Here is a 21179-nt window from a genome sequence, read left to right on the forward strand (position 1 = left end):
AAAAAAAAAAAAAAGCAAAACGCGAGTGGAAATAAACCCCCGGGATCGGTTTTGAGCACAAGCCCAGCAGCAGCGGGCGCCTTTTGCAAGTGAGAGGGGGTAGGCGCAGGGTGCGCACCGCCTGAGCGCGGCAGGGGAGCACAGCGGTACCAGAGCAGTTAATAAAAAGAGGATAAACAGACAGCAACAGCTTCCTTCCTTTCTTTCTTTCTAGGACCCTCGTGAAATAGTGTATTGCTTTCAAAAGTGAAGGATGGCAGAAACATTCAGCAGTGCCAAGCTTCGTCACTGGTACGTAGTAAGTATCAAGCCAAACTTCGGACCTACCAGACTTAAAACCTGGTGTTTAGCTTTCATTACTCTTCCCATTAATATGGAAGGCACACTGGAAAATTGTATCGGCTTTCATGTGCATCATAAAATTTGTCTTGATTACCTAAAAGCTTATTATAGCTCAAGCAAAATAACCAATGCGAGTAGAACACATCCTTGTATACAAGAACCGGTGCGACACTACCCCTCTCGCCTCCTCTCAAGGCTCTTGCACTTTCTAAAACATACTTCTTGTGAAGTTTTCGTCTTCAGAAAAGTGTTGAATGTGAAGAATAAAATAACCCAAAAGCATGTTTCTAAGATGTGGCCTTTCAGAACAACATCTCCTCCACATCCTGTGTTTTCTAACACTGTAAACCCAAGAGACAAACACAAATTTAGGGATCAAGTTAGCCAACTTCATAGAACAGCACAACTCCTATTTTACAGAGCACATAGCTGCTGCTGCGACAGTCCCAGAATGATTACAGCCTGTCTGCTATGGGTCATAGAGTTTGGCAAAAGAATACGGTCTTTAAAAAAGCGTGCAAAGATGACATGTATATGAAAAACAGTAAAACAGATTAAGAAGTAACAACTATGCTATATGTTAGGGAACACGATCACGTCTTTCATGTTAGCTTAAACACTTCAGTTTTACAAGGATCTGAAGACGGATTTTTGTCTTCTTCCTGGGCTACTTCTTCCCTACCCACCTATGCCTCCCTTCTACCTCAGGGGGAAAGCCTACTTTCTGCCACGGTAGGAGGAGGCAGAAGGGTGAAGAATGACAGGCAATTCCAAATCCCATCGTAATACCACAGGGCATCTTCCGCAAGCATCGCTCCAGCCCAGCTACACCTTCACACCTCTGAGACCCTGAAACATTGGCAGGACCATTAAAATGTTAGGAGGCAAGGCAGCACCAGCAACTGAAGATATTTTTAAACGTTTTACCATAAGAAAAACAAATCACGTTGCTACATTTAAGTAGCAAGTGCATCTTTATTTTATCTACTGAAATTCTACAAACTGACTATCCATGTCTGCTGTATATTTTGGACTTACTTTTTAATTCAACAGTTTTTAATATTCATACCTCTCCTCTATTCCAAGAATGGGAACTGACTAGAAAACAAATCCAGAACAGAATACGCTAAAAAATAATCAATTCTGGCTCATTGTTAATATTTGCAGTACCTTCACTAACAAAGCCCTTTCAACATGTGGCGTGAAAGTACTGTAAGCATGGATATAATTCTTTGTATTCAGGACCTCACTGTTGTTATTAGCCAATTCACAAAAACCAAGGAAATCAAAAGTTTCAGATTTTAGTATGTTAATAACATTAAAAAAAAAAAAAAACAAGACAAGGAAGGGCTTTCATCAGAAAAAGAAACATTTGTAACACGTTCTCTTACAATTTTAGTTACATTATTGAGGTGGTAATTTCCAAACCAATTTTTACTACAGTATCTCAAGATTATTAATTAAACCTCTGCAAAAGCTGTAAAGCCCAGTAAATTTTCTCCCATGATTTTAAAAAAGGATAAAAAAAGAGTCCAAAGTATGACAAGACATTTTGCATTACAAAACTCACAATACTTAATCTATGTACAATGCATTTTTAATAAAGAATGCACTTCTTCCAGTCATACTTTTAACTTCACCGATATAAGAATACATTTTTTTTTCTTACTTGAAATCAGGTATAATAAAAAAAAAAAAATCACTTAATCAAGAAATCAATGCTGTCAAGTTGTTACGGCCAGAGGGTACACCAGATATGCCATGGATGGCACTATGCCTATTCTACATTTCCCTTGCTAACTCACATGCAACTCCATCCACACTGTTAAGAAGACCTCAGTTATGCCACTATGAGGGCCACTCATTATCAGTGAATACCACTGCATAGAATTACTGTCTTAGGTTTTCTCCCTCTCATGAAGAGTAACTAGGAACTAAAATTGTCTTTATGAACTTCTTGCATAAGATAATCACTGTCAGAATCCAAGTCCTCTTCATCTACTGATGTTTCTTCTGCCAGACGTTTCATGCCCCGCTGTTGTGAAATGGCCAATGCATATTTAATATTGTAAATATTCCATTCACAGCTGTAAAAATAAATAGGGACATGTTCAAAACAAGATTCCATTTTCCTCCTAAAATAAAAACACCTCTAAAAAGACCGTTGTCCTGGTTTCAGCTGGGATAGAGTTAATTTTCTTTCTAGTAGCTGGTATGGTGTTTTGGGTTCAGTATGAGAAGAAAGTTGATAGCAACAGCTAAAAACATCAGTGTGTTATGCAGTGTTTAGACTAAGTCAAGAATTTTTCAGCTTCTCATGCCCAGCCAGCAAGAAGGCTGGAGGGGCACAAGAAGTTGGGAGGGGACACAGCCAGGGCAGCTGACCCAAACTGGCCAAAGGGGTATTCCATACCATGTGATGTCATGCCCAGTATATTAACTGGGGGGAGTTGGCCTGGGGGGTATCGCCGCTCAGGGACTAACTGGGCATTGGTCGGAGGGTGGTGAGCAATTGCATTATGCATCACTTGTACATTCCAATCCTTTTATTATTACTATTGTCATTTTATTAGTGTTATCATAATTAGTTTCTTCTTTGCTGTTCTATTAAACTGTTCTTATCTTAACCCACAAGTTCTTCTCCCCCCCCCCCCCCCCCGATTCTCTCTCCCATGCCACTGGCTGGACAGGGAAGTGAGTGAGCGGCTGCGTGGTGCTTAGTGGCTGGCTGGGGTTAAACCACAACAACCGTCTCAAAAGTTCTAATACCACACTATCATCCCCCAAATTACTCCACACTTATGTGCAGGGTTTTGATTTAAACTTTTAAATATAACAATACATACAGTTTTGAAACATCTTCAAAATGACGTTGGATGCTTTTCTGAAGGAACTGTATCACAGGGAGCAGCTTCACTGACCTTGAATGGAGAAAACATGCAATTTGCAGTGCAATTTATGCTTATATATGGAAATCTAGAACTTTTCTATACTCTCAAAATTTTAACAAGCATACATGTTAACTTTTCAACATGAACATTTTAAGATAATACTAAATGAACAAAAGCTCTTTGCTTTTAACTCTGCCCTCAATGATTATACTTAATACAAGTAATATATTGCCAGAAATAATTTTTTTCTGATGTCTAACTGCAGCTTGAAGAACTAATTCTGCTTGCTGTAGTGATGACAGTTCCTTCCAGGTACTAAAATGCTTCCTGAACAAGGAAGAGTTTGTTTTAAATCATCCTCTTCTACTTTAACAGCAACAAAAGGAGAAAATTTGTTCCAGTCATTTCAGTGACTAAACCATTAATACCCATGTTGAAGCAAGGAAAGAGTTACACAATGCACTGGTTTTTTTAACCTGCAGGACTCCTTCTCGGATCACCTCTCACTTAGCCTATTTTAAATTTGTAAATTTGCCTATTTTTGTTCCCCAAAGTCTATAAACTCTATACTATGGGTGGGCTGAATATAATTCATAGACCAGGCCCATGTAGTTGCAAAGAACTATGTAGGAAAGCAGAGTACTAACAAGCTAAGAGTGCATGCTATAACCACAAGCTAAGTCTATAAAAATGCAGTCAGTACCTGCACATTATGTTTTGGTTATATTTAATATGCATAATTATTTAAAAACACAATTGCCAAAATCCTACTATCACTCTTGAAATCTTTATGCATTTATAGGCTGAGAAAGCCATGCAAAGTTTTACCTGTAATATTTGAAAAATGTTTTTGCAATTTACCCTCAGAAATCCTATCATGCATTCCAATTCTATCATACACACTTGTTATAATGATAGAATCATTTAGGTTGGAAAAGACCTTTAAGATCAAGTCCAAACCATAACTTTTACTGTTAGTAAAGAAGCTGTAAAAATTAAGTAGTTTTAATTGTTGTGTATGCGTTATCTGGCATGTCAGTAAATGTTAAGTAAAAACGTTAAACTGACAGGTAAATAAATTTTAAAATGCTTGTCAGCGTTTTGACTTTCACAAGATCTCACCTTGTTTTCAGTTTCTGTCCATGCAGCATGAGCAACTTATGAGCCCAAATAAGATAGAACTCTAAATGACAAGATATCTCAAATGCAGAGGCCAGGAACTCCAATACTTTCTCCACGTACAGGTCTGGGAGTGATGAGCAGACAACATCAACTGTGCAAAAAGGAAAAAAAGCCCACAGGCATCAGAGTTGAATTACTATTTGGAGTAGCAAGAAAGCATGAAACATGAAAGCATAAGGGGAAGGAGAATAAAGCACCGTCTTGGCAACTATTTGATTTTTAATATTGAACTTCAGGGTACAGTACCACAGTCTCTCAGGAGGCAAATCTCTCCTCTTTGAGCCTTCCAATCACTACTGTATTTAAAAGCAAGAACTCAACTCCCTGCCCCCAACCAAGTTCTTCCTCGTAACAGAATACTCTCCCCACCAGCTCTCCTTCAGAACTTTTACTTCCACCCTTTCCTCCTCTTTCAGTGTAACTAGACTTTATTGAAGTTTCGTTACTTTTGACTTCATATGAATTTCTGTATTCAGTAGAACTAGTTACATGTAATAATCAGAGGCAATGCTTGAAAAGACAGCAAAGTCACCTGCTCAGAGTAAGTGTCTGAATGCTGTTAGCAACTGTGCAGCACAAAGCAGCATTATTTATTAAGCATTCAAAATAATCTCACACATAACTATGATGACCTCATTATATATAATCCTCTCTCAAAAATAACCAACTCCTGTTCTCTGCAGCCACCCCAACTGGCCTATGTAACATTCAACTGTGAAAAAAGTTTTCCGCTCTTGAAGAAACAGGCACACATTCATTCTGTTCACAGTGAATTACAATGCCTGAAATTTCCATGCCTCATGCTCTGCTCCTGAGGTTTTGGCATCTGCCTACTTACCCAGTCTTGCCTATGTACATGCAGTTTTGGTTAACTTCAGTAAAAGAGAACTAAGTTTTCCCAGACAGAGGCAAACACCATTATGCCAACACAGGTATGCCAACACAGGTGCGCAAAAGATCATTTACCCTGACATGCATAATTATGGGGCTTGCTACCTAGGGAATAAGGTAAGAAAATCCTACAAAGCAGTTGGCTTGCAACACATCTGATTTCAGACTAGAGCATGTTTTGACTAGATATAAGGAATTTTTATTTGTTACACATGAAACACTAGAAGGAAATAAATACCTTTCAGTGGGGTAACAACAGTGAGCTAAAGCTAAGAAAATATACTTCAAAGTTAGTATGATGGAACTATTAATGGAGTTACAAAGTTAAGTAGAATACACTACTGAAAGTTTATTTTTAAGGTCATGTCTACCATATATAGCTAATGAATGGACACATTAGTTACCAAAATGATGAAAAGGGTGCTAAAGAATGATTTCAGTAAATAACCTCAAAGCTAAGTGACATCTTACCTATTCCTTTTGTTTCTGATGTCACAACTGTAAAAGCATCTGTCTCTTGTTTGAAAGAGCTTGGCACTTAACTAATAAGCTGTTTGGTTTGTGTGAACACAGACCTCTATAAGGACCATGTTTAAATTTGTTTAGAGGGATGGATTTAACAAACACTATAACTAAAGGACAAGATACCACCAAAATAATTTTATTGTTTTTAATATCTAGTTGGAATTTCCCATGTTGCAAGAGGTCTGTTGCCTCTTGTTGTATCATTGTGCAACCCCAAGTCTGGTTCTGCCTTCTTTCTAACATCCCATTAGGCACCTGAAGACAGTAAAAATATTCCCCTCCTCTTCTAATGACTGAACAAATGCAGCTCTCTTAAGCCTCTCCTCAGCTGTCATGCACTCTGGCCCTCCAATCATTTTCCAAGCCCTCCACCAGATGCTCCAGAGTATCAATGTCTTTCTTGTACTGTCGAGCCCAAACCTAGGCACAGCACTCCTGACATGGTCTCACAAGTGCTCAGTAGAGAAGACTAATCACTTTCCTCAAACTGCTGACTATATCCTTGATTGCACAGTCCAGTATCCAATAAACTGCCTTCATCACACAGGCATGCTGCTAACTCATGTTAAACTTGCTGTGCCACTCTAACATCAGCTGTTTCTGAGAACTGACATCCAAAAACTTCACCTGCATATCCAGACCTGATCAAATTCCATGTTGAAAAGTCACTAGATGAGCATGCAGTAGACTGGTAAAAGTAAAACATAAGTTAACACTAGAAAGTCTACTTTTTTTACAAAAGGCCACCCCTTCCTCTTTAGCCTTCAGCTACAGTATGAAGTCCTTAAATATCAATGTTATATCCCCCCCCGCCAAGAGCTAAACTCTGCCCTTTACAGCTCAACTTACTTGGCTTACACACCTCTGCTTACAGCTAGTTCAGCCAAATTTCATGGAAGATCCACTCACCTTCATTGCTAGGTACAGCCTCTATGACCTCCTGAATTAATTTCTTTTCGTTCAGCTTGAAGGCCATGATGATAGCCATAGTATACTCCTTCTGATGCAGTGTTTTGCGTATATTGCTGGGTGTGACATCAATATCCAGCTCAAAAGGATCAAAAATTAGCCCTGAGTCCAGTGAATAGATAAGAAGACCCTCTGTGGTGGTGGCCGCCCAACTTCGTCCTAGAAGAGAAGTAACAATATTTAAGAACAAAGCTGGGTTTTCTAGGATGGAAACAGAAGAGTAATGATAAACAGATGACTCTTCATTGTTTTCAAGAAGTGGGTAAGACTGAAAGCCATGCATCATTGATGAACCTGTCAGCAATGACAATGCTTGTAAAAAATAGCAGCTGAAAGTGGTGTACACTTAAGTTTTCCAATTATCCACTGCACAGGAAACTAGACTACAAACCTAGCAGCACTGTGTAACACCTGGAGAGACCATCTCCAAGGCATTTGTACTTCATTATTACTCCTCCAATGCTCTACTCTTTTCCTTGCTTTATATGGAATAAAAAAACCCCCTACATTAATTGTCAATACTCACCTGTAGGAGAGAATCGCAGGCAAGTCACTCTTATTTCTGGTTTAAAGTGCCGATAACTCATGTCACCTAAAAGAGAAGTTTAGAAGTGATTTAATATATTCACCAAAAGTTCATGGTCTAACTATCAACTCTAACTATGCTGTTATCATTATGCTGAAGAATAATGCAGAACATGCCAAAATCTGGCAGAGTTAAAGACAGGGTAAGTAAGGGGCAGTCCATGTCGAAGAGATCCTACAGCTAAAGTGGTGGGACTGAATTTTGCTCTTTGAAAATTATATCAGGACTGCTAGGTTCCATAGTCAGGAGACCACGGTACCTCCTGTTTCTTCTTGTTTCTACTATGCAAAAGGGCCCACCTACACATCAGCTGAACACCTGCGTACCAGATCCCCATGGCTACAGAACATTCAGGTAATCCTAACTTTAAAACTGAGCTGAACAATTCAAACCCTTCTTATCTTGTATCGACTCTACATCAAAGGTTTTGATCCATATAAAACTAGTAACAAGACAGCAAAGCCAAAAGCCGTACCTGTTTTTACTCCAGGAAGAGGAATGGCAACACCATCTTCACCTCCAGCCCCTTCATCAATCAGAGCCATGCTGCCAAATTCGGTCATTTTTCTCCGATCCAAGTACTCCTAGAAAAACATGTAAGTTCACTGCACTGAATCTCCTCTCAAAACATCTGTATTCACTGAAAATCCTCCATACATTCAGGAGTTATCTAATGATTATTTCCTTGCACTTTCTTCCAAAAGCTTCTCCAAAATCATAGAGAAAACTGACAATTTCACAACAGTGGGCAACAGTGTCTGACCACAGATGAGAATCAGGCTGCTTCAGTCTTAGAGGCCTCAGAACAGCACAACACAGTTTAGACTGTGGTTTCATATTATTATGATGTTGTTCTACTTAAGAGATGCACTGATTTCCCAGATGCAGGCCCACTCTTCTTCCCCTTCAGGTTCTATAACTGCACTGTGCTAATGTAAGGGCTGTGTAGCCAGGCAGCTATGCAAATGATGTTTTAGGGACCTCCCTGCCCTCAATTTTTAAATACCCATCCCCCTCCAGGATTCTTTTCCAGCTGGCTCACTTCTGGTATCCTTTTAAGGATGTTAAAAAGGGTTACTGGAATTTCTTCCTTCTGATGCTTTTCATTGTTCACTTTACTTTTAAATGAATTCAATTTTCCATTTAACAATATTCAGAACCTGAGTTTGTAAAGGTCAGTGATGTTCTTGTGTGTCCACAATAAAATCCTTCATTTCTTTGCTAACATAAACAACTGACACTCAGGGAAAGTTAGCTTAGTAGAAAATATTGATAATTTAAATCTTCTCTTCAACTTTAAGTTAGGTGCAACTGACTTCACTATGCTTAAGAGTTCTGCTCATTCAATACAAACACACGCAATCTGGCAAGACTTTAGTTACCAGAGTGTCAGGAATTAATTTTGTTTTCCGAGATGTATTTCCTTATCACTCTCCTGCACAAAATGAACCTGTCCTTAATGAAACATTCATGAACCCCACTTAATGAGATGTTATACCAAAACCACAGTCTTGTGGGGGTGCGGGAATGAAAAAACCTGACTCCTCTGGTCACGTACCTCCATTGCATCTAAAGAAAAGTTGCATGAGATTTCAAATTTTTTCATAAGAATCTGTTCCTTGACATTATATATACAGACAAATTTTGACAATCCACCTGCCAGAATAGACTGACCATCTGCTGAGTAACACAGAGTAGTAAAAGATCTAGTAAAGAAAAAGAGAAAGTAGTTAATTCCACTGCCACATCCGAGCTAAAACATAAGTACGGTATGAAGACACAGAATAACCATTCCATGGAAAAAATTGAGATCTTCGTTCACACAGTATGTACTTAACACACGAAATCATTTACCACAAACACGTACTTGGTGCTTTACTATGAATCATAAACAATTTAGAACATCAACAGCTTTTTGAAGTACTTCCATACTTCTGATTCTGAGTTGCAGCTCAATGAATGAGCTCTCAGCTACACCCTACACAACACTAAGGATGGTCAGAAGAGCTAGAGAAAAAGCAAAGTCATGGTATGTTTTAAAGCGATGGTTGAGAGCTCATCACCGAAAATTTTTTTTTTTTTTCTTTTTTCAGAAAGCCATTGTTTCCTTTTTTCATTTTGTTTTGAGTGGGAGCAATATGGAAAAAAAGAGGGGCTCAAGGGAAAAAGAGAAGAATGAAACATGACTCCTATATTACCCTTTTTGACAGCATACAAATTCAACTTGCCTTTAAACATTCCTTCACATGCATAGTAATGTGTAATAAAACCCACAGCATATTTACATTTAAAAAATGTAACAGTTTCTACACACTAATAATTACAAACTAGTACCTACATAACAAGATATCCACTTAAAAGCCTAACACCTTTAGCAAATGAACAGCTTGTCATGCGAAGCTTAGTATTATGCTGGCAACCCAAGTTTATAACTGATGAAAAAGAACACATGCTCAGAATGATGCTGATTGGTGGGTGATCACAGCAAAAGACAAAAAGGATCCATCCAGACGTCAAGTCAGGCAGTCTTTTGAAATCCAACATCAGAATCAAAATATTTGAACAGCAGATGCACTCTGAAATCTTCCCGTAAAAACCAAATGAAAAGAAACAATTCAAAAGCAAGCCAGTGTGGCACCCTCTTTTCACTGCAATCTCATCTACTTACTTTCCCTTGGCTGCTTGTTTGGCAGTTATTTTATCAAGCTCCTTCCTTCCCATCTGAAGATCATGCCTTCCCTCAATTGAGCCAGTTTGCACTGCATTTTCATGATCCCAAAATGTTATCTGTCCATTCAAAGCAGCAACTGCAAGCTCCTTGCCATCAGGACGGAAAGCAACAACAAGAACTGCAAAGAATTTAATTAACAGTTAAAAATGCAGTCAGATCTGTTTCTAAGAAAATACCCTATATTTTTCTAGGATCTCATCTCAACTACCAGAAAAAGCTTAAGAGTAACAAGTATGACTGTACTTTTTCTCTGGACAACATACAAATGTTTAGCTAATTGTAAAGCTAGAGCTAGTATTAAATAAAAAAGATTTCTTCTACTGTTAACTAAATACTGTAGAAAACTATCTGAACTTTTGTTTTTCTTTACCAAGAATGAGTCTGTATTTAACATGTTCTGTTGTTTATTCTTGAAATATTTCTGCTAATATATTTATATTTGATATAAGATGAAATAAAGGTTACCATCTGAGTTCAGTATTAGTGTCTCCTTAGTTCTCCAGCTGTCTAACATATCCCATAACTTGACAGTTTTATCCCAAGAACCACTAGCTAGAACACACTTCATTGGGTTAAAGGACAAACTGCTGATGGGGCCCTCATGACCTGATAAGACCTAACAAAAAAAGAAAAGATAGCATGGAATTAGGTGAAAGAAACTGAAATTCATGTAGTCTGCATTCAGTAAACTCTAAACATAGCAATGAAAACATGCCTAACTTGTCCACACATGCCTGAGGTCACTTTTGGAAATGTGGCATGATACGTACCAGTGATTCTCAACTTTTTATTTTCAGAAGTTTTAAAAAAAATTCACTGAAATGCTACCACTGCATAGGCACCTACAACCACTCTTATGCATGCACATAGACTCTTTACAGACCAAGACTTAGGGATACGGTGTACTTCCCCCCCATCAGAACAATCAGACCAACTGTGAAAAAGCGAGTCATTGCGCTGACAATTTAGTATGTCCTGCAGCTGAAAACATTTAAGAAAAAACACTAATAAAAACTGTGAATAAGAGTAATATAGATTTTGATGGCACGGAGCTCCTACTCCTCTCAAAAGAAATCAAGGAAAGAAACTAAACTCAAAACTCTGGAGATCCACTCAAGTATATGCTGAGTTACTATAGTGATATATATTCAATAGCTATACCAGATTAAATGCATGAATTGCACATGTGCAAGATGTACAATAATGCTTAAGAATTGAAAATAGCAAATGCGTTTGATTTACTTGGAAGTACTGTGTCCCTCCTTTATTATATCTACTCTGAAGAGAAGGCATTTCAAAGTAGCAGCAAGACAGCGGGGATTTAATAGTTTTCTTACCCTACATTACAAAAACCTTCTACACAAAAAATGATGTCCCTACTCTGCTCCAGCAAAACTGTCCACAAAATCTGTATTGATCTTAGGACAGTACCTACAATTTCTTCATTACCTGCAGAAAGTATGTAGAAGAGAACATCTCTGAACAACTGCTGGAGGAAAGACTCTCATGCCCATGTGTTAGCCCCGCAATATTGGTGTTACTTCATCAGCTAGCAAGAGCTCCCTACTCAAAAACTCTAAAAAACTGTTTCCCACACAAATCCAACATAGCCTCCATGCAATAAATAAAAAATTGCTGAGAGTAACATAGTGTAGCTCCAGTTCTTGAATATAAACACAATAAAGCACATCATGTTATATTAAAACCCTCCCACTAATCCCAAAGTGACTTAGTATCATCACGATCTATATTATGTGTTAAATTCAAGCCCTCCAGCATTGTAAGTCCTTACATCTAGCAGCCTCCCACTCTGCATTGACCAGATGAATATTTCAAAGGAATCCTGAGAACCAGCTGACACGATCTCGCCACTGGAGTCCACAGCTAAACAAGAGAACTGACTTGGTCGTGGAGATGTAAAGGTACGGAAATTGCGGTATCTGTTGTAAATGTCAAAATAAATTATGAGAACGTTTTAGGTAGATTTAAACGTATGTTTTACAAACATACTGAAAAAAGGATTTCATTTTACTTGTAAAGTCTTTTAAGCTAGCTACAGGAAAAATATTCTTTGTATAAAATTAGATGCAACACTTCAGCATGATTCAAAGACTCAAAAAAGGTATTAACAACTCTGCAGAAATAGCAACCAAAAATACTCAAACAGAAGAGCTTTCTTCAATTACACAGCATATATCCATTCTTTAGAAAACATGGGCTTGTTTACATATCCAGCTCTGTACATAGTTGTATTATAATGGCTCAACCACTAAAACTATGGCAAACATTCCGTTAGACAGGTGCCATTTCCCCATTTGAGTAGTAGAGCCAGACAACGATCTTACTGGATTTCCAGCTTCTCTGAGAAAAGTTATTCCAGAATTTTCTTCACAGAAACTGGATGGAATGAAAGGTTTGCTAAATGCTATCCAAATTTGAACCAAAAATCAATAAAGCAGTACTCACATTTGTGCAACTTCAACTTGAAACAAACCATCAGCAGTTTGCTGTATTTTGGGAGAAGAAAGCTGAAGACTAAATAAGACACAAAAGCTTTTCATAAAGAGTTACCTGTGTAGATCAAAGGCACGCACTGTTCCATCTAGGGAAGCACTCAAAATGACATAACCATTGGAAGTAAAAGTTACAGCAGTTACACCACTGGTATGTTCTGTAAAAGTGACAAAACAAAAGCTGCTTGAAGTGTTCCACACTTTCACCTGCAAGAAAGACAAGAAAAGGATTCTTAGAATCTCCATCATCAGTTCAGAGAGAAAGTAAGGGTAATGCAGTAAAAGAGTACAGAAAAATTAGTCCTAGAACTCTGCAATAGCATAAAGGACTTTCGATACCATCAGTAAGGAATTCTATGCAAGTGAGGCAAACAGGCCACAGCTTATCATTAAACCCCTAAAGAGACATATACAACACGAAAATCTACGTGGAGAAAGACAAAAAAATTTTGAAACAAAGTTAATTTTCAAGGAAAGCTATAGCATTTGGTGAGTATCTTGGGCTCCCAAGCTTTGTACTGTCCACAGGTAAGACAAGTGTCAAACTCAAAACCAACTGTGAAGCCATTCCAGAAGTTACAGCTGAGATATTTCAATCTTTTTTTTTCCCCGAACAAAAATGTTATGCGTTTAGCTATCTGCAGTTCAAGACTGCTGGGGTTTGGTTAATTTTGAATCCGAGTATCAAAAAGCATGAAGTGGCAGGTCTTTTTCTGACATTCAGAAGTTTTGATAGGAAATAAGATACTATCTTTGTCCCATTTACATGCCAATAGACCATGGGATTACTCTACAAAAGATCTTAAAAAAAAAAAAAAGGTACATGTACACATAGCCTATCATTTCAATACAAGTCATCCACAAGAAGCTAATTTTTCTTTTAAATAACAAGCTTCTGCAATGTTCCATTTCAGAAAAATCTGTTTAGGAATTGCCCTTTTATAAGTAACTTGAAATTAATTACACATCAAACCCAATTATTAAAAGGGCATGAATTTGGGTGACTGAAGTTCATTCATGCCAAAATATCATAGAACCACCACAAGCATACATAAATTAACATCTGATGAATTACATCTTTTTGTGTTTATGGTGACTGCATCTATAAGAATTAAAAAATCATCTGCTAAAAAGCATAAGTGATGCAATTTGCAGAGGATACCAGCAATAATAAATCAAAATATATACGCTGTAAAAAAATATGTATCAGTTACAGTAACAGATCTTTCCACATAAAATGGAAGTTGAAGCTGCTTACTATGCTATTAAGACTTAAGTTCATATTTCAGTAATATTGCCCCACTTACTTTCCCATCCTCCCCGCCAGTTACTATGTATTGTCCATCTGGAGAATATGCTAATGAAACCATGCTGTTGAAATGTCCTTGCTGCTTCAGCACATAGGACTCGCTTTGCCATTCCCACACCAGGAGCTGACCCAAACCTGTAAACGCATGAGAAGGATTATGAATACAATGACCCTGCAAATGCAAGCCACAAAACACATTAATTGCAAGCAACGTAAAAAAAAAAAGGGTCGATGCAGACAGGTTGCGCTATGCATCTATCAATCCTAATAAAAGCCCTTTCCCTTTTATAAGTTCAAGGCAACTTTCCTCAAAAAGCAGGAGCTGTTACTTGGATTAACATTCTTAATACTACAACAGCAATGCTATCAACCAGCTGATAAATGAGCTGGAAAGAAAAGCAGGACTGCATACAAAAGTATAATCTTGGTTATACGTTTATGATTATGGACTGGGTGGGAACATTGGAATATCCAGGCAGCTTTGTAAAATGGCATGTGCAACAAGTGGCAAAGGAAGAGAGACTGGGCCCAGAATGAAAGCATATTGTAAACTACAAGGCATATGGGCTTTATCCTAATTCTGCTAGAGTTTTCATATATGAAACACATTTTCCTCCTTCGTCAACAAAGTATTTTCCGGAATCATAAGAATTCTGTGAGAAGAAATTTATTAGGGATACTTGCTTTACTGTATCTAGACACTACAGAGATGAGACTATAAATTATTAACAAAACTTTAACATTTGGATTTGAGACGAGTAAGAGGAATTTGGGCTTGCATGCCCACAACATTCCTCATTTTTCCATGAATACAGACTAAAAAAAAAATTTACAAACCTGAACAACCAAAGGCAATCCAGTCACCAGTACAGTTGATAGAAATAGAAGCTATCCTTTGGTCTGAAATACTGAAGTAAGAGAATTACCCAATAAACAAACTTGAGTTTTCACGCCTTGTGTGATAGAACTTCAAATCTAGGGTTTATTACGTCTGTTCAAGCAAGTTCTTTGACTACTTTACTGAACTTCACTGTAACGCCAAAAGCCCCATACAAATTCTTTCCTTTACTATACTCAAAAACATGAGACAAACTGCCTTATTTGGAATGAAGACAAAGAGTATCTACATCCCAAAGAAAGATGTACTTGCCAGTACAGAGCAAAACTCCCCACATTCAAGAAAAAAAAAAAAGTTTTCTTTTCTGCAGGGAAATTATGCCTTCTTTAGCTAGTATCATACAGGGATGGAAAAGAATTATGGTTTTATTTTTCAACCTAGAGACAGTTTACACATAATTTTACATATGTAGAACTTTTTTTTCAGGTATTGTCTTTATTTTCTAAAAAGAAACTGAAAACAAAGTCCAAAGCATTGAAGAAATCTATAGACTAACTAACTAACTACTCAGGAGTTCTTCATGCAGACCTCACTTTTCCATAATAAGCTATGGAATGGAGTTGCATGGTATTTATTACATGAGCCTAACTATGATTCTGCCTTCCCAGAAATTACCATACTAAATAGATACTCATGTTTTAAGATTTTTGTGTTGATTATTCAGCCTTCACTACTAAACTTAGTGTGTTTTCAAACAAACAATGCCCCCCCCCCCCCCCCCCAACCAAACCAAAAATACAACCCCACACCTCACCTCAAGGAGTGGATCAGGTTGAACTCTGGAAGCTCATGGAGGTGAAAGATTCCAGAGGCAAAGCCAGTGACTAAAAGGTGTGTTTTCTTGTGATAGGCTGCAGATGTCAGGTTATTAAAATCTCCTTCTTTATTGAAAAAATACCTGGCATCAAAGAAATAAGCAGCAAACAATGTGAAAGAAAAGTATGCTGTTATAGCTGCTTTCCAGTATAGGGCAAATATTTTGATCAAGGTATCCTACAACAAAACTAAAAAGCAGTAGTTCCAGAAATTGCTAAATATATGTGCTTTACATAGCTAGTGAAAGCTAATTCTTTTCCTCAATGTTTACAGCTGCTGCAGTAATCTGGTTATCAGAAGTGACACCTGATCACATGCAATGAAAGGGACTAAAAGTTAACCTCAGAAGAACTGCACTGTGCATTTCTTTTTGATCACCTAATGCCAATATGGATGGCTCTCATGAATTCACTGGTTATCCTTCTATATGTGAGTCCTCTTACAGAGTAAGGAATTGAAGCAATAGTCGTAAATACTATATGCCTAGTGAAGAAGGTTTTCTTAGCTTCTTTGTAGCTGTATCTCTTACTAGAATTAAACAGGTAAGTCCCACGTGATAGTCAATTAAAAGAGCAGCTGAATATTATCCAACAGTTGTATACTCCAAATTCCTTCAATCTGGAAGCGATGTTCACTAAGGCTAATTCCAACCTGGGTTGGGGTAGAGTACTTTCTTTATACTTCCTTTACAGTCAGAGGCTGAGAACACAAGCCTAAAGTCAGGTGTTCCCAATTGGCCCCTACACACATCCCATCTCTCCCTCACTCCACTAGAAGAGATTGCCTATGAACATTACCCTTCTTCAAGCAAAGCTAAATGCTGCGACTATCTTAAAACTGGATTATTCCTTGTGAGCCACATCTCCTTTGATGTGGACAGATAGGGAGATCCTTCAGGAAGGCATCTCCAAGTAGTTCACCAAAGAGGCTGACGAGCTATCTTTATCAAACGTTGCTGTCACCTCTTGAAGACAACCACTCTCTTCCTGCAAGAGCTCAAAGCCTCTAGACTTAAGAGGATACTGTACTAAAGACCTCATTACACTTTTTGAGTTTCAGACGATAACACACACACCGTAAGTCAGTATTTCTTATTAAAATTACACTGACTCATTATTCTGAAGGTGAAGGGTATTGCCCTTCATGTAGTCAAGATAAGACAAATGGGTGTTCTACTGAAACTATTTAAAATGGGATTTATAGTAGATTACTAAATTCTGGGCAGAGTTTTATACTGCTTCGAATGAGTGAAAAAGGGTGAAAAAAGCCCAATATAGTAAATCCCCATAACAACTCTATCTTTGGAAAACTGAAAATCACTTACTTTGCAACACGTGAATATTTAACCTTATCTCTAGTCTCACGTTCATTTGGATTGGCTTTTCCGTGAATTTCTTCACCCTTTGGCTCTTCAAGAAACTCTTCATCATTTTTTGCTGCACTCTTTTCCCTAGCTGCATCTTTAGGGGGCATAGGCTTCAAACCATCAAGCTCCGTATCACACTGCCACACACAGAGAGCTGCATCCTGGCTAATTGTGTACAGCTAGAACACAAACACACCAACATACGATTATCATGTAATACCTATGTTCTGTAGTCTGCTGTCTTGGTATGAATCTAGACTTGCAGAAGAGTTAGCAAGTCTGCACTCTATCATGAGGATAATACATTACTTAGTCCTCTAGAATTTGAAGTGCTTTGATTTGGAAAATTCATTTGTCCCGAGAACTGGTGATTTACTTTACCTGCCCTCAGATAATTTTTGAAAAGACCGAAGGCAATTTGTTTACCAGTTAGCACTACAGATAATTAATCTTTTCATATTTAAAACTGTAACTTTTGGGGGGAGCAATTTTAAATAACTTACTCTCCTTCTAAAGTTTACTTCTTCAAATGTTCATGGAATTGTAAACTCCCAATCGCAGCAGAGGAGTCGAGAGATATACTGCTCACATATTTTCTAAATTCTGAGATATTACCAAAATAATTAGCATCCTGTGAAAAATACCTGATCTACAGATCAGATTCTGCTTCAACTATTTTAATACTAAAATTCAAGAACATTATGTGATTATACATACATCTAGACTGTTCTCTTCAAAAAAGCAGGCTACTATTATATCCTTATGCCCTCCAAGCGAGTAGTAGATCAAGTTTGCCCATCGTTCTGCTCCAAACACCCATGTAGACATGTCCTTGCTCCCTACTGCAAAACATCTACAAAAGAAAAGGCAATTTGAATTAGAACTCTGGTTTGCAAAACTCTTCACTGACTGGAGAATCTGAGCAGAAAGATACACCAATCACCACCTTAAAAGTAATTTTACACACAAGAGAGTTGTAAACTGAGTTTGGCAACTCCAGCAAAGGTAGATGGGATTAAACACATTCAAAAGGTCAACCGTGGTCACATTCCTAAGATATGTTCCTTGTATGGATAACTAGACATTCTCAAGCAAGAATCCATTGTTGATCCATAATACATGCATATTTTATACTTTCTAGCCTGCCTAATTACAATTTTTTTAATTCAAGATAGAATGAGAAACAGAAGAGCCAAAAATAATTTTTAAAGCTAGTACAATACTTTAGAGCAAAAAAAATGGACTGTAACATGCACACGAATATTAACAATGTGAGCGGGTAGACAGTGCTTTAGTTTATTAACTCACTTGGAATCATCAGTCCAGTCAATACAAGTTGTTTCATCATATGGACCATAGTAAGTTTTGTCCAGAACAAACGCATTAAATTCTCGTGTCCTCCCAGGAGCATGGTACATAAGAGCAACATTGTCTTTTGTAATCACAAATTTCCTGTTGTATGGGGGGGAAAGCATAATTGCACACAAAGCTGTTAAAGCAAACAATTGTTCAGTACAGACAGCAATACAATGAAACAAAACAATGTTAAAAACGTTTCCACGTTATTAAAGTGATAAATATGGATTGCTTTCGAATGCAAAACAAAAAGTTATTTGCAGACTGATATTATCCCCCAACTTACACATCATAAGACAGAAAACCTTCAGTAAAAATTATTTAAGTTGAATATTTATTCTCTAATTCTCAGAAAGGAAAGAAAAGTTCAAACATTCAAAACAGGATATTCTATTTCAACCTCTCTTCACCTCCATATATTGGCCACTTCCAGAAAAACAAATCATCTGCACCCCCTGTTACGCATATCCTTTAATCTGGTCCTGTTGCCAGTATAATTCTGTAACATAGAACTGCGATTCCAACTTCCAAGCAAAAACTCATTCAAGATCACTTTAAGTCAATCCAACTGAGGAATGCTGCCAAAAGGGGAACTTTGCACTTTTTCCTCTCACTGTTCTGATACTTCTAACATTTATGTCACCACACTTTGGATCTGTGACCATGCAGTTAAAATATAAGGGACATGAAAAGAAGCACTCAATTCAGAGAACTGCCTCTTTCAGTAGTACAGCTGTCTTAAGACTAACCCAAGTCAGCAGAGAAACTGCACCGCCACAAGTGCCATCATGCAACTTTGCAGCACTGACTGTCCCTCCCATGGGCTCTTTCACCTTACCTATGACACATAAGAACAGTTAAGACTCACAGCAAATCTTCTGTTTCTAAGAGTCCCACCATAGACAACATCTGTGACAGACAACTTTCCTGCCAGTATCTGTTTCCAAGGCTTTGCTTTAGCGCTTTTCTCTCCCTCTCAACTTTGCAGATGAAGTGACCCTGATCAGCTCTAAATCTCCCCTATGTTAATCAATAGGTATCATCCACAGATTAGTCAGAATGTCTTCATAATTACAACTAGCTTATGGGGTAATTTCTGTTGGTTTGTTCTAAAGCATGCACATTTTACTTACTTGCCATCAGGGGAAAAGCTGACACTGTGAACTGGCTTGTGAAAATAGAAGTGATGTATCACACATTTCCCGATCAAACTGACAAGCAAGGCAGCTCCCTCTGTAAAGGCAGAAAAAGAAAGATCATGGAAATAATCGAGTTCCCAAAGAAACCATAATGCTAGCAAGCTTAGTTTCTTTCCTTGAGGGGGGGGGGGGGGGGAAGTACCTCCTCAGAAACTTTTAAAGTTCTGTAAATAAAGATATCTTCCCCAGAAATTCTAACATAATTTTTAAAGCAGAGCACTTCTAATTTGTGTTAAGGTTGAATATCTAGCAATACAGACCTTCCCCTCTTAAGGCTATATTTTTATTTCTTTCTTTTAGAAAACAAATGCCTCCTTTATGAAAGTACCTTCATCAATTAGAATGGCAAGACTTCCATCTGGAGAGAGCCCCACGCACACAATATTAAGCCGTGTAGCCAATGGGAATGTCTCACACTTATTACTGCAAGAAAAAGATAAAATGGTAAATTGGGTACAAGGATGCAGAAATAACAGTCATCTTTGGTATCAATGAAATACAGTCGGCTACCTACGCTAAAGCCGCAGAATCAACAGGTGTAAAACCCCCCAACGACTTTCTTTGGCTGTCACAACCCCAAAAACACCGTCTATGTAAGAGATGGGCTGCTGAGCAGAATACCGGCATAACGAGCATCAATCACAACTCTGGCCTAGAGGAAAAGGCAGATGACAGTCTAGGCCTTCCCACGTACAAGAGACAGTACAAGACAGAAGCACACAAGGAAACCATGCGACTACATCAAGTACAAACCTTTTTTCCTCCCCTCTTTGTTTCTAAAACACACCTTCACGTACGTCTTACGCTATTCTCCCCCACAGACCAACGTACAGAAAATCTGCACTGCGCAACACCTCGACACTTATTCTACCAGGCAGGCTTCCACCTTTTAACGCTAAGTCAGAAACTCTTCGGGATGTTTTGGAAAGCAAACCGCTCTGGAGAACCCCAGCCCACGCCAGCCGCGGCCCCACACGGCGCAGCACGTCACGCAGGACGGTGGGAGCCGGCGGTGCAGGGACCCCCCCGCCATGGGCAACGCGGACTTGGCTGTCACCCTGCCGCCCTCGGGTCGGGCTCCACAACCTCCTGAGAGCTTTACTTACCCCCCCCCAAATTAAAAAACCCCAACCAAACCGTGCTGGCAGTGCCAGGCCCTCCTACCCGCCCGGGCAGGGGCTGTCAGAGTGCTAGGCCGGCGGGCCTGAGGGGAGCCGAGGGGGGAGGCAGAGGCTGGGGCTCGCTTACTTCTTCAGGTCGAAGACGGAGATCCTGTTCCCGACGGGGCTGATGAGGGCGCTGCCATCGCGGGTGAAGCTGAGGTTCCCGCGGCGGTACACGGTGCCCAGCAGGCCGGAGAACTGCGAGGGGAGCAGGGGGAAGGAAAGAAGAAACCGGGGGGGGGCGGTTAAAGGAGCAGGGGAGGGGAGAGGAAGGCAGGGGCCGCCGTCCCACGCGGGCGGCTGCCGCCGGGCACTCACCCGGTACGCGAACTTCATGGCGGCGGCGGCTCCACGTGAGGAGCCCACGGAGCCACGGCAAGTGCGCGGCGATACCGCGCATGCGCCCGCTGCGGAGGCGGTGGGGGCTTCCCGCCGGGGGCGG

General features: G+C 39.0%; 1 protein-coding gene across 1 annotated transcript; it reads right to left on the reverse strand.

Moving 5' to 3' along the window:
* Nucleotides 1–1293: 1293 nt before the first annotated feature.
* On the reverse strand, nt 1294–21119 carry PWP2 (PWP2 small subunit processome component). Its single transcript, XM_069785006.1, has 21 exons — nt 21056–21119; nt 20823–20935; nt 19903–19997; nt 19509–19608; nt 18328–18471; nt 17737–17872; nt 16978–17198; nt 15592–15735; nt 14777–14847; nt 13938–14074; nt 12689–12837; nt 11910–12057; nt 10583–10733; nt 10055–10235; nt 8945–9092; nt 7862–7970; nt 7327–7392; nt 6741–6959; nt 4356–4506; nt 3189–3263; nt 1294–2429 (listed from the first exon to the last, which is right to left on the reverse strand). The coding sequence occupies exons 1-21, from the start codon at nt 21071–21073 to the stop codon at nt 2270–2272; spliced, it is 2736 nt and encodes a 911-aa protein (XP_069641107.1). The 5' UTR covers nt 21074–21119; the 3' UTR covers nt 1294–2269.
* Between the last annotated feature and the right edge of the window lie 60 nt (nt 21120–21179).

Source organism: Haliaeetus albicilla, chromosome 6 (genome assembly GCF_947461875.1).
Source record: "Haliaeetus albicilla chromosome 6, bHalAlb1.1, whole genome shotgun sequence".
Lineage (NCBI taxonomy): Eukaryota > Metazoa > Chordata > Aves > Accipitriformes > Accipitridae > Haliaeetus > Haliaeetus albicilla.

What these genes read in the sequence shown, in the direction of transcription:
- PWP2 (XM_069785006.1), bottom strand. An exon ending in GACTGGACTGATGATTCCAA is followed by an intron (nt 17,873 to 18,327) that starts GTGAGTTAATAA and finishes TTTCTTTTGTAG; the next exon opens with ATGTTTTGCAGTAGGGAGCA. An exon ending in GGACAGAAACTGAAAACAAG is followed by an intron (nt 3,264 to 4,355) that starts GTGAGATCTTGT and finishes TCTCCATTCAAG; the next exon opens with GTCAGTGAAGCTGCTCCCTG.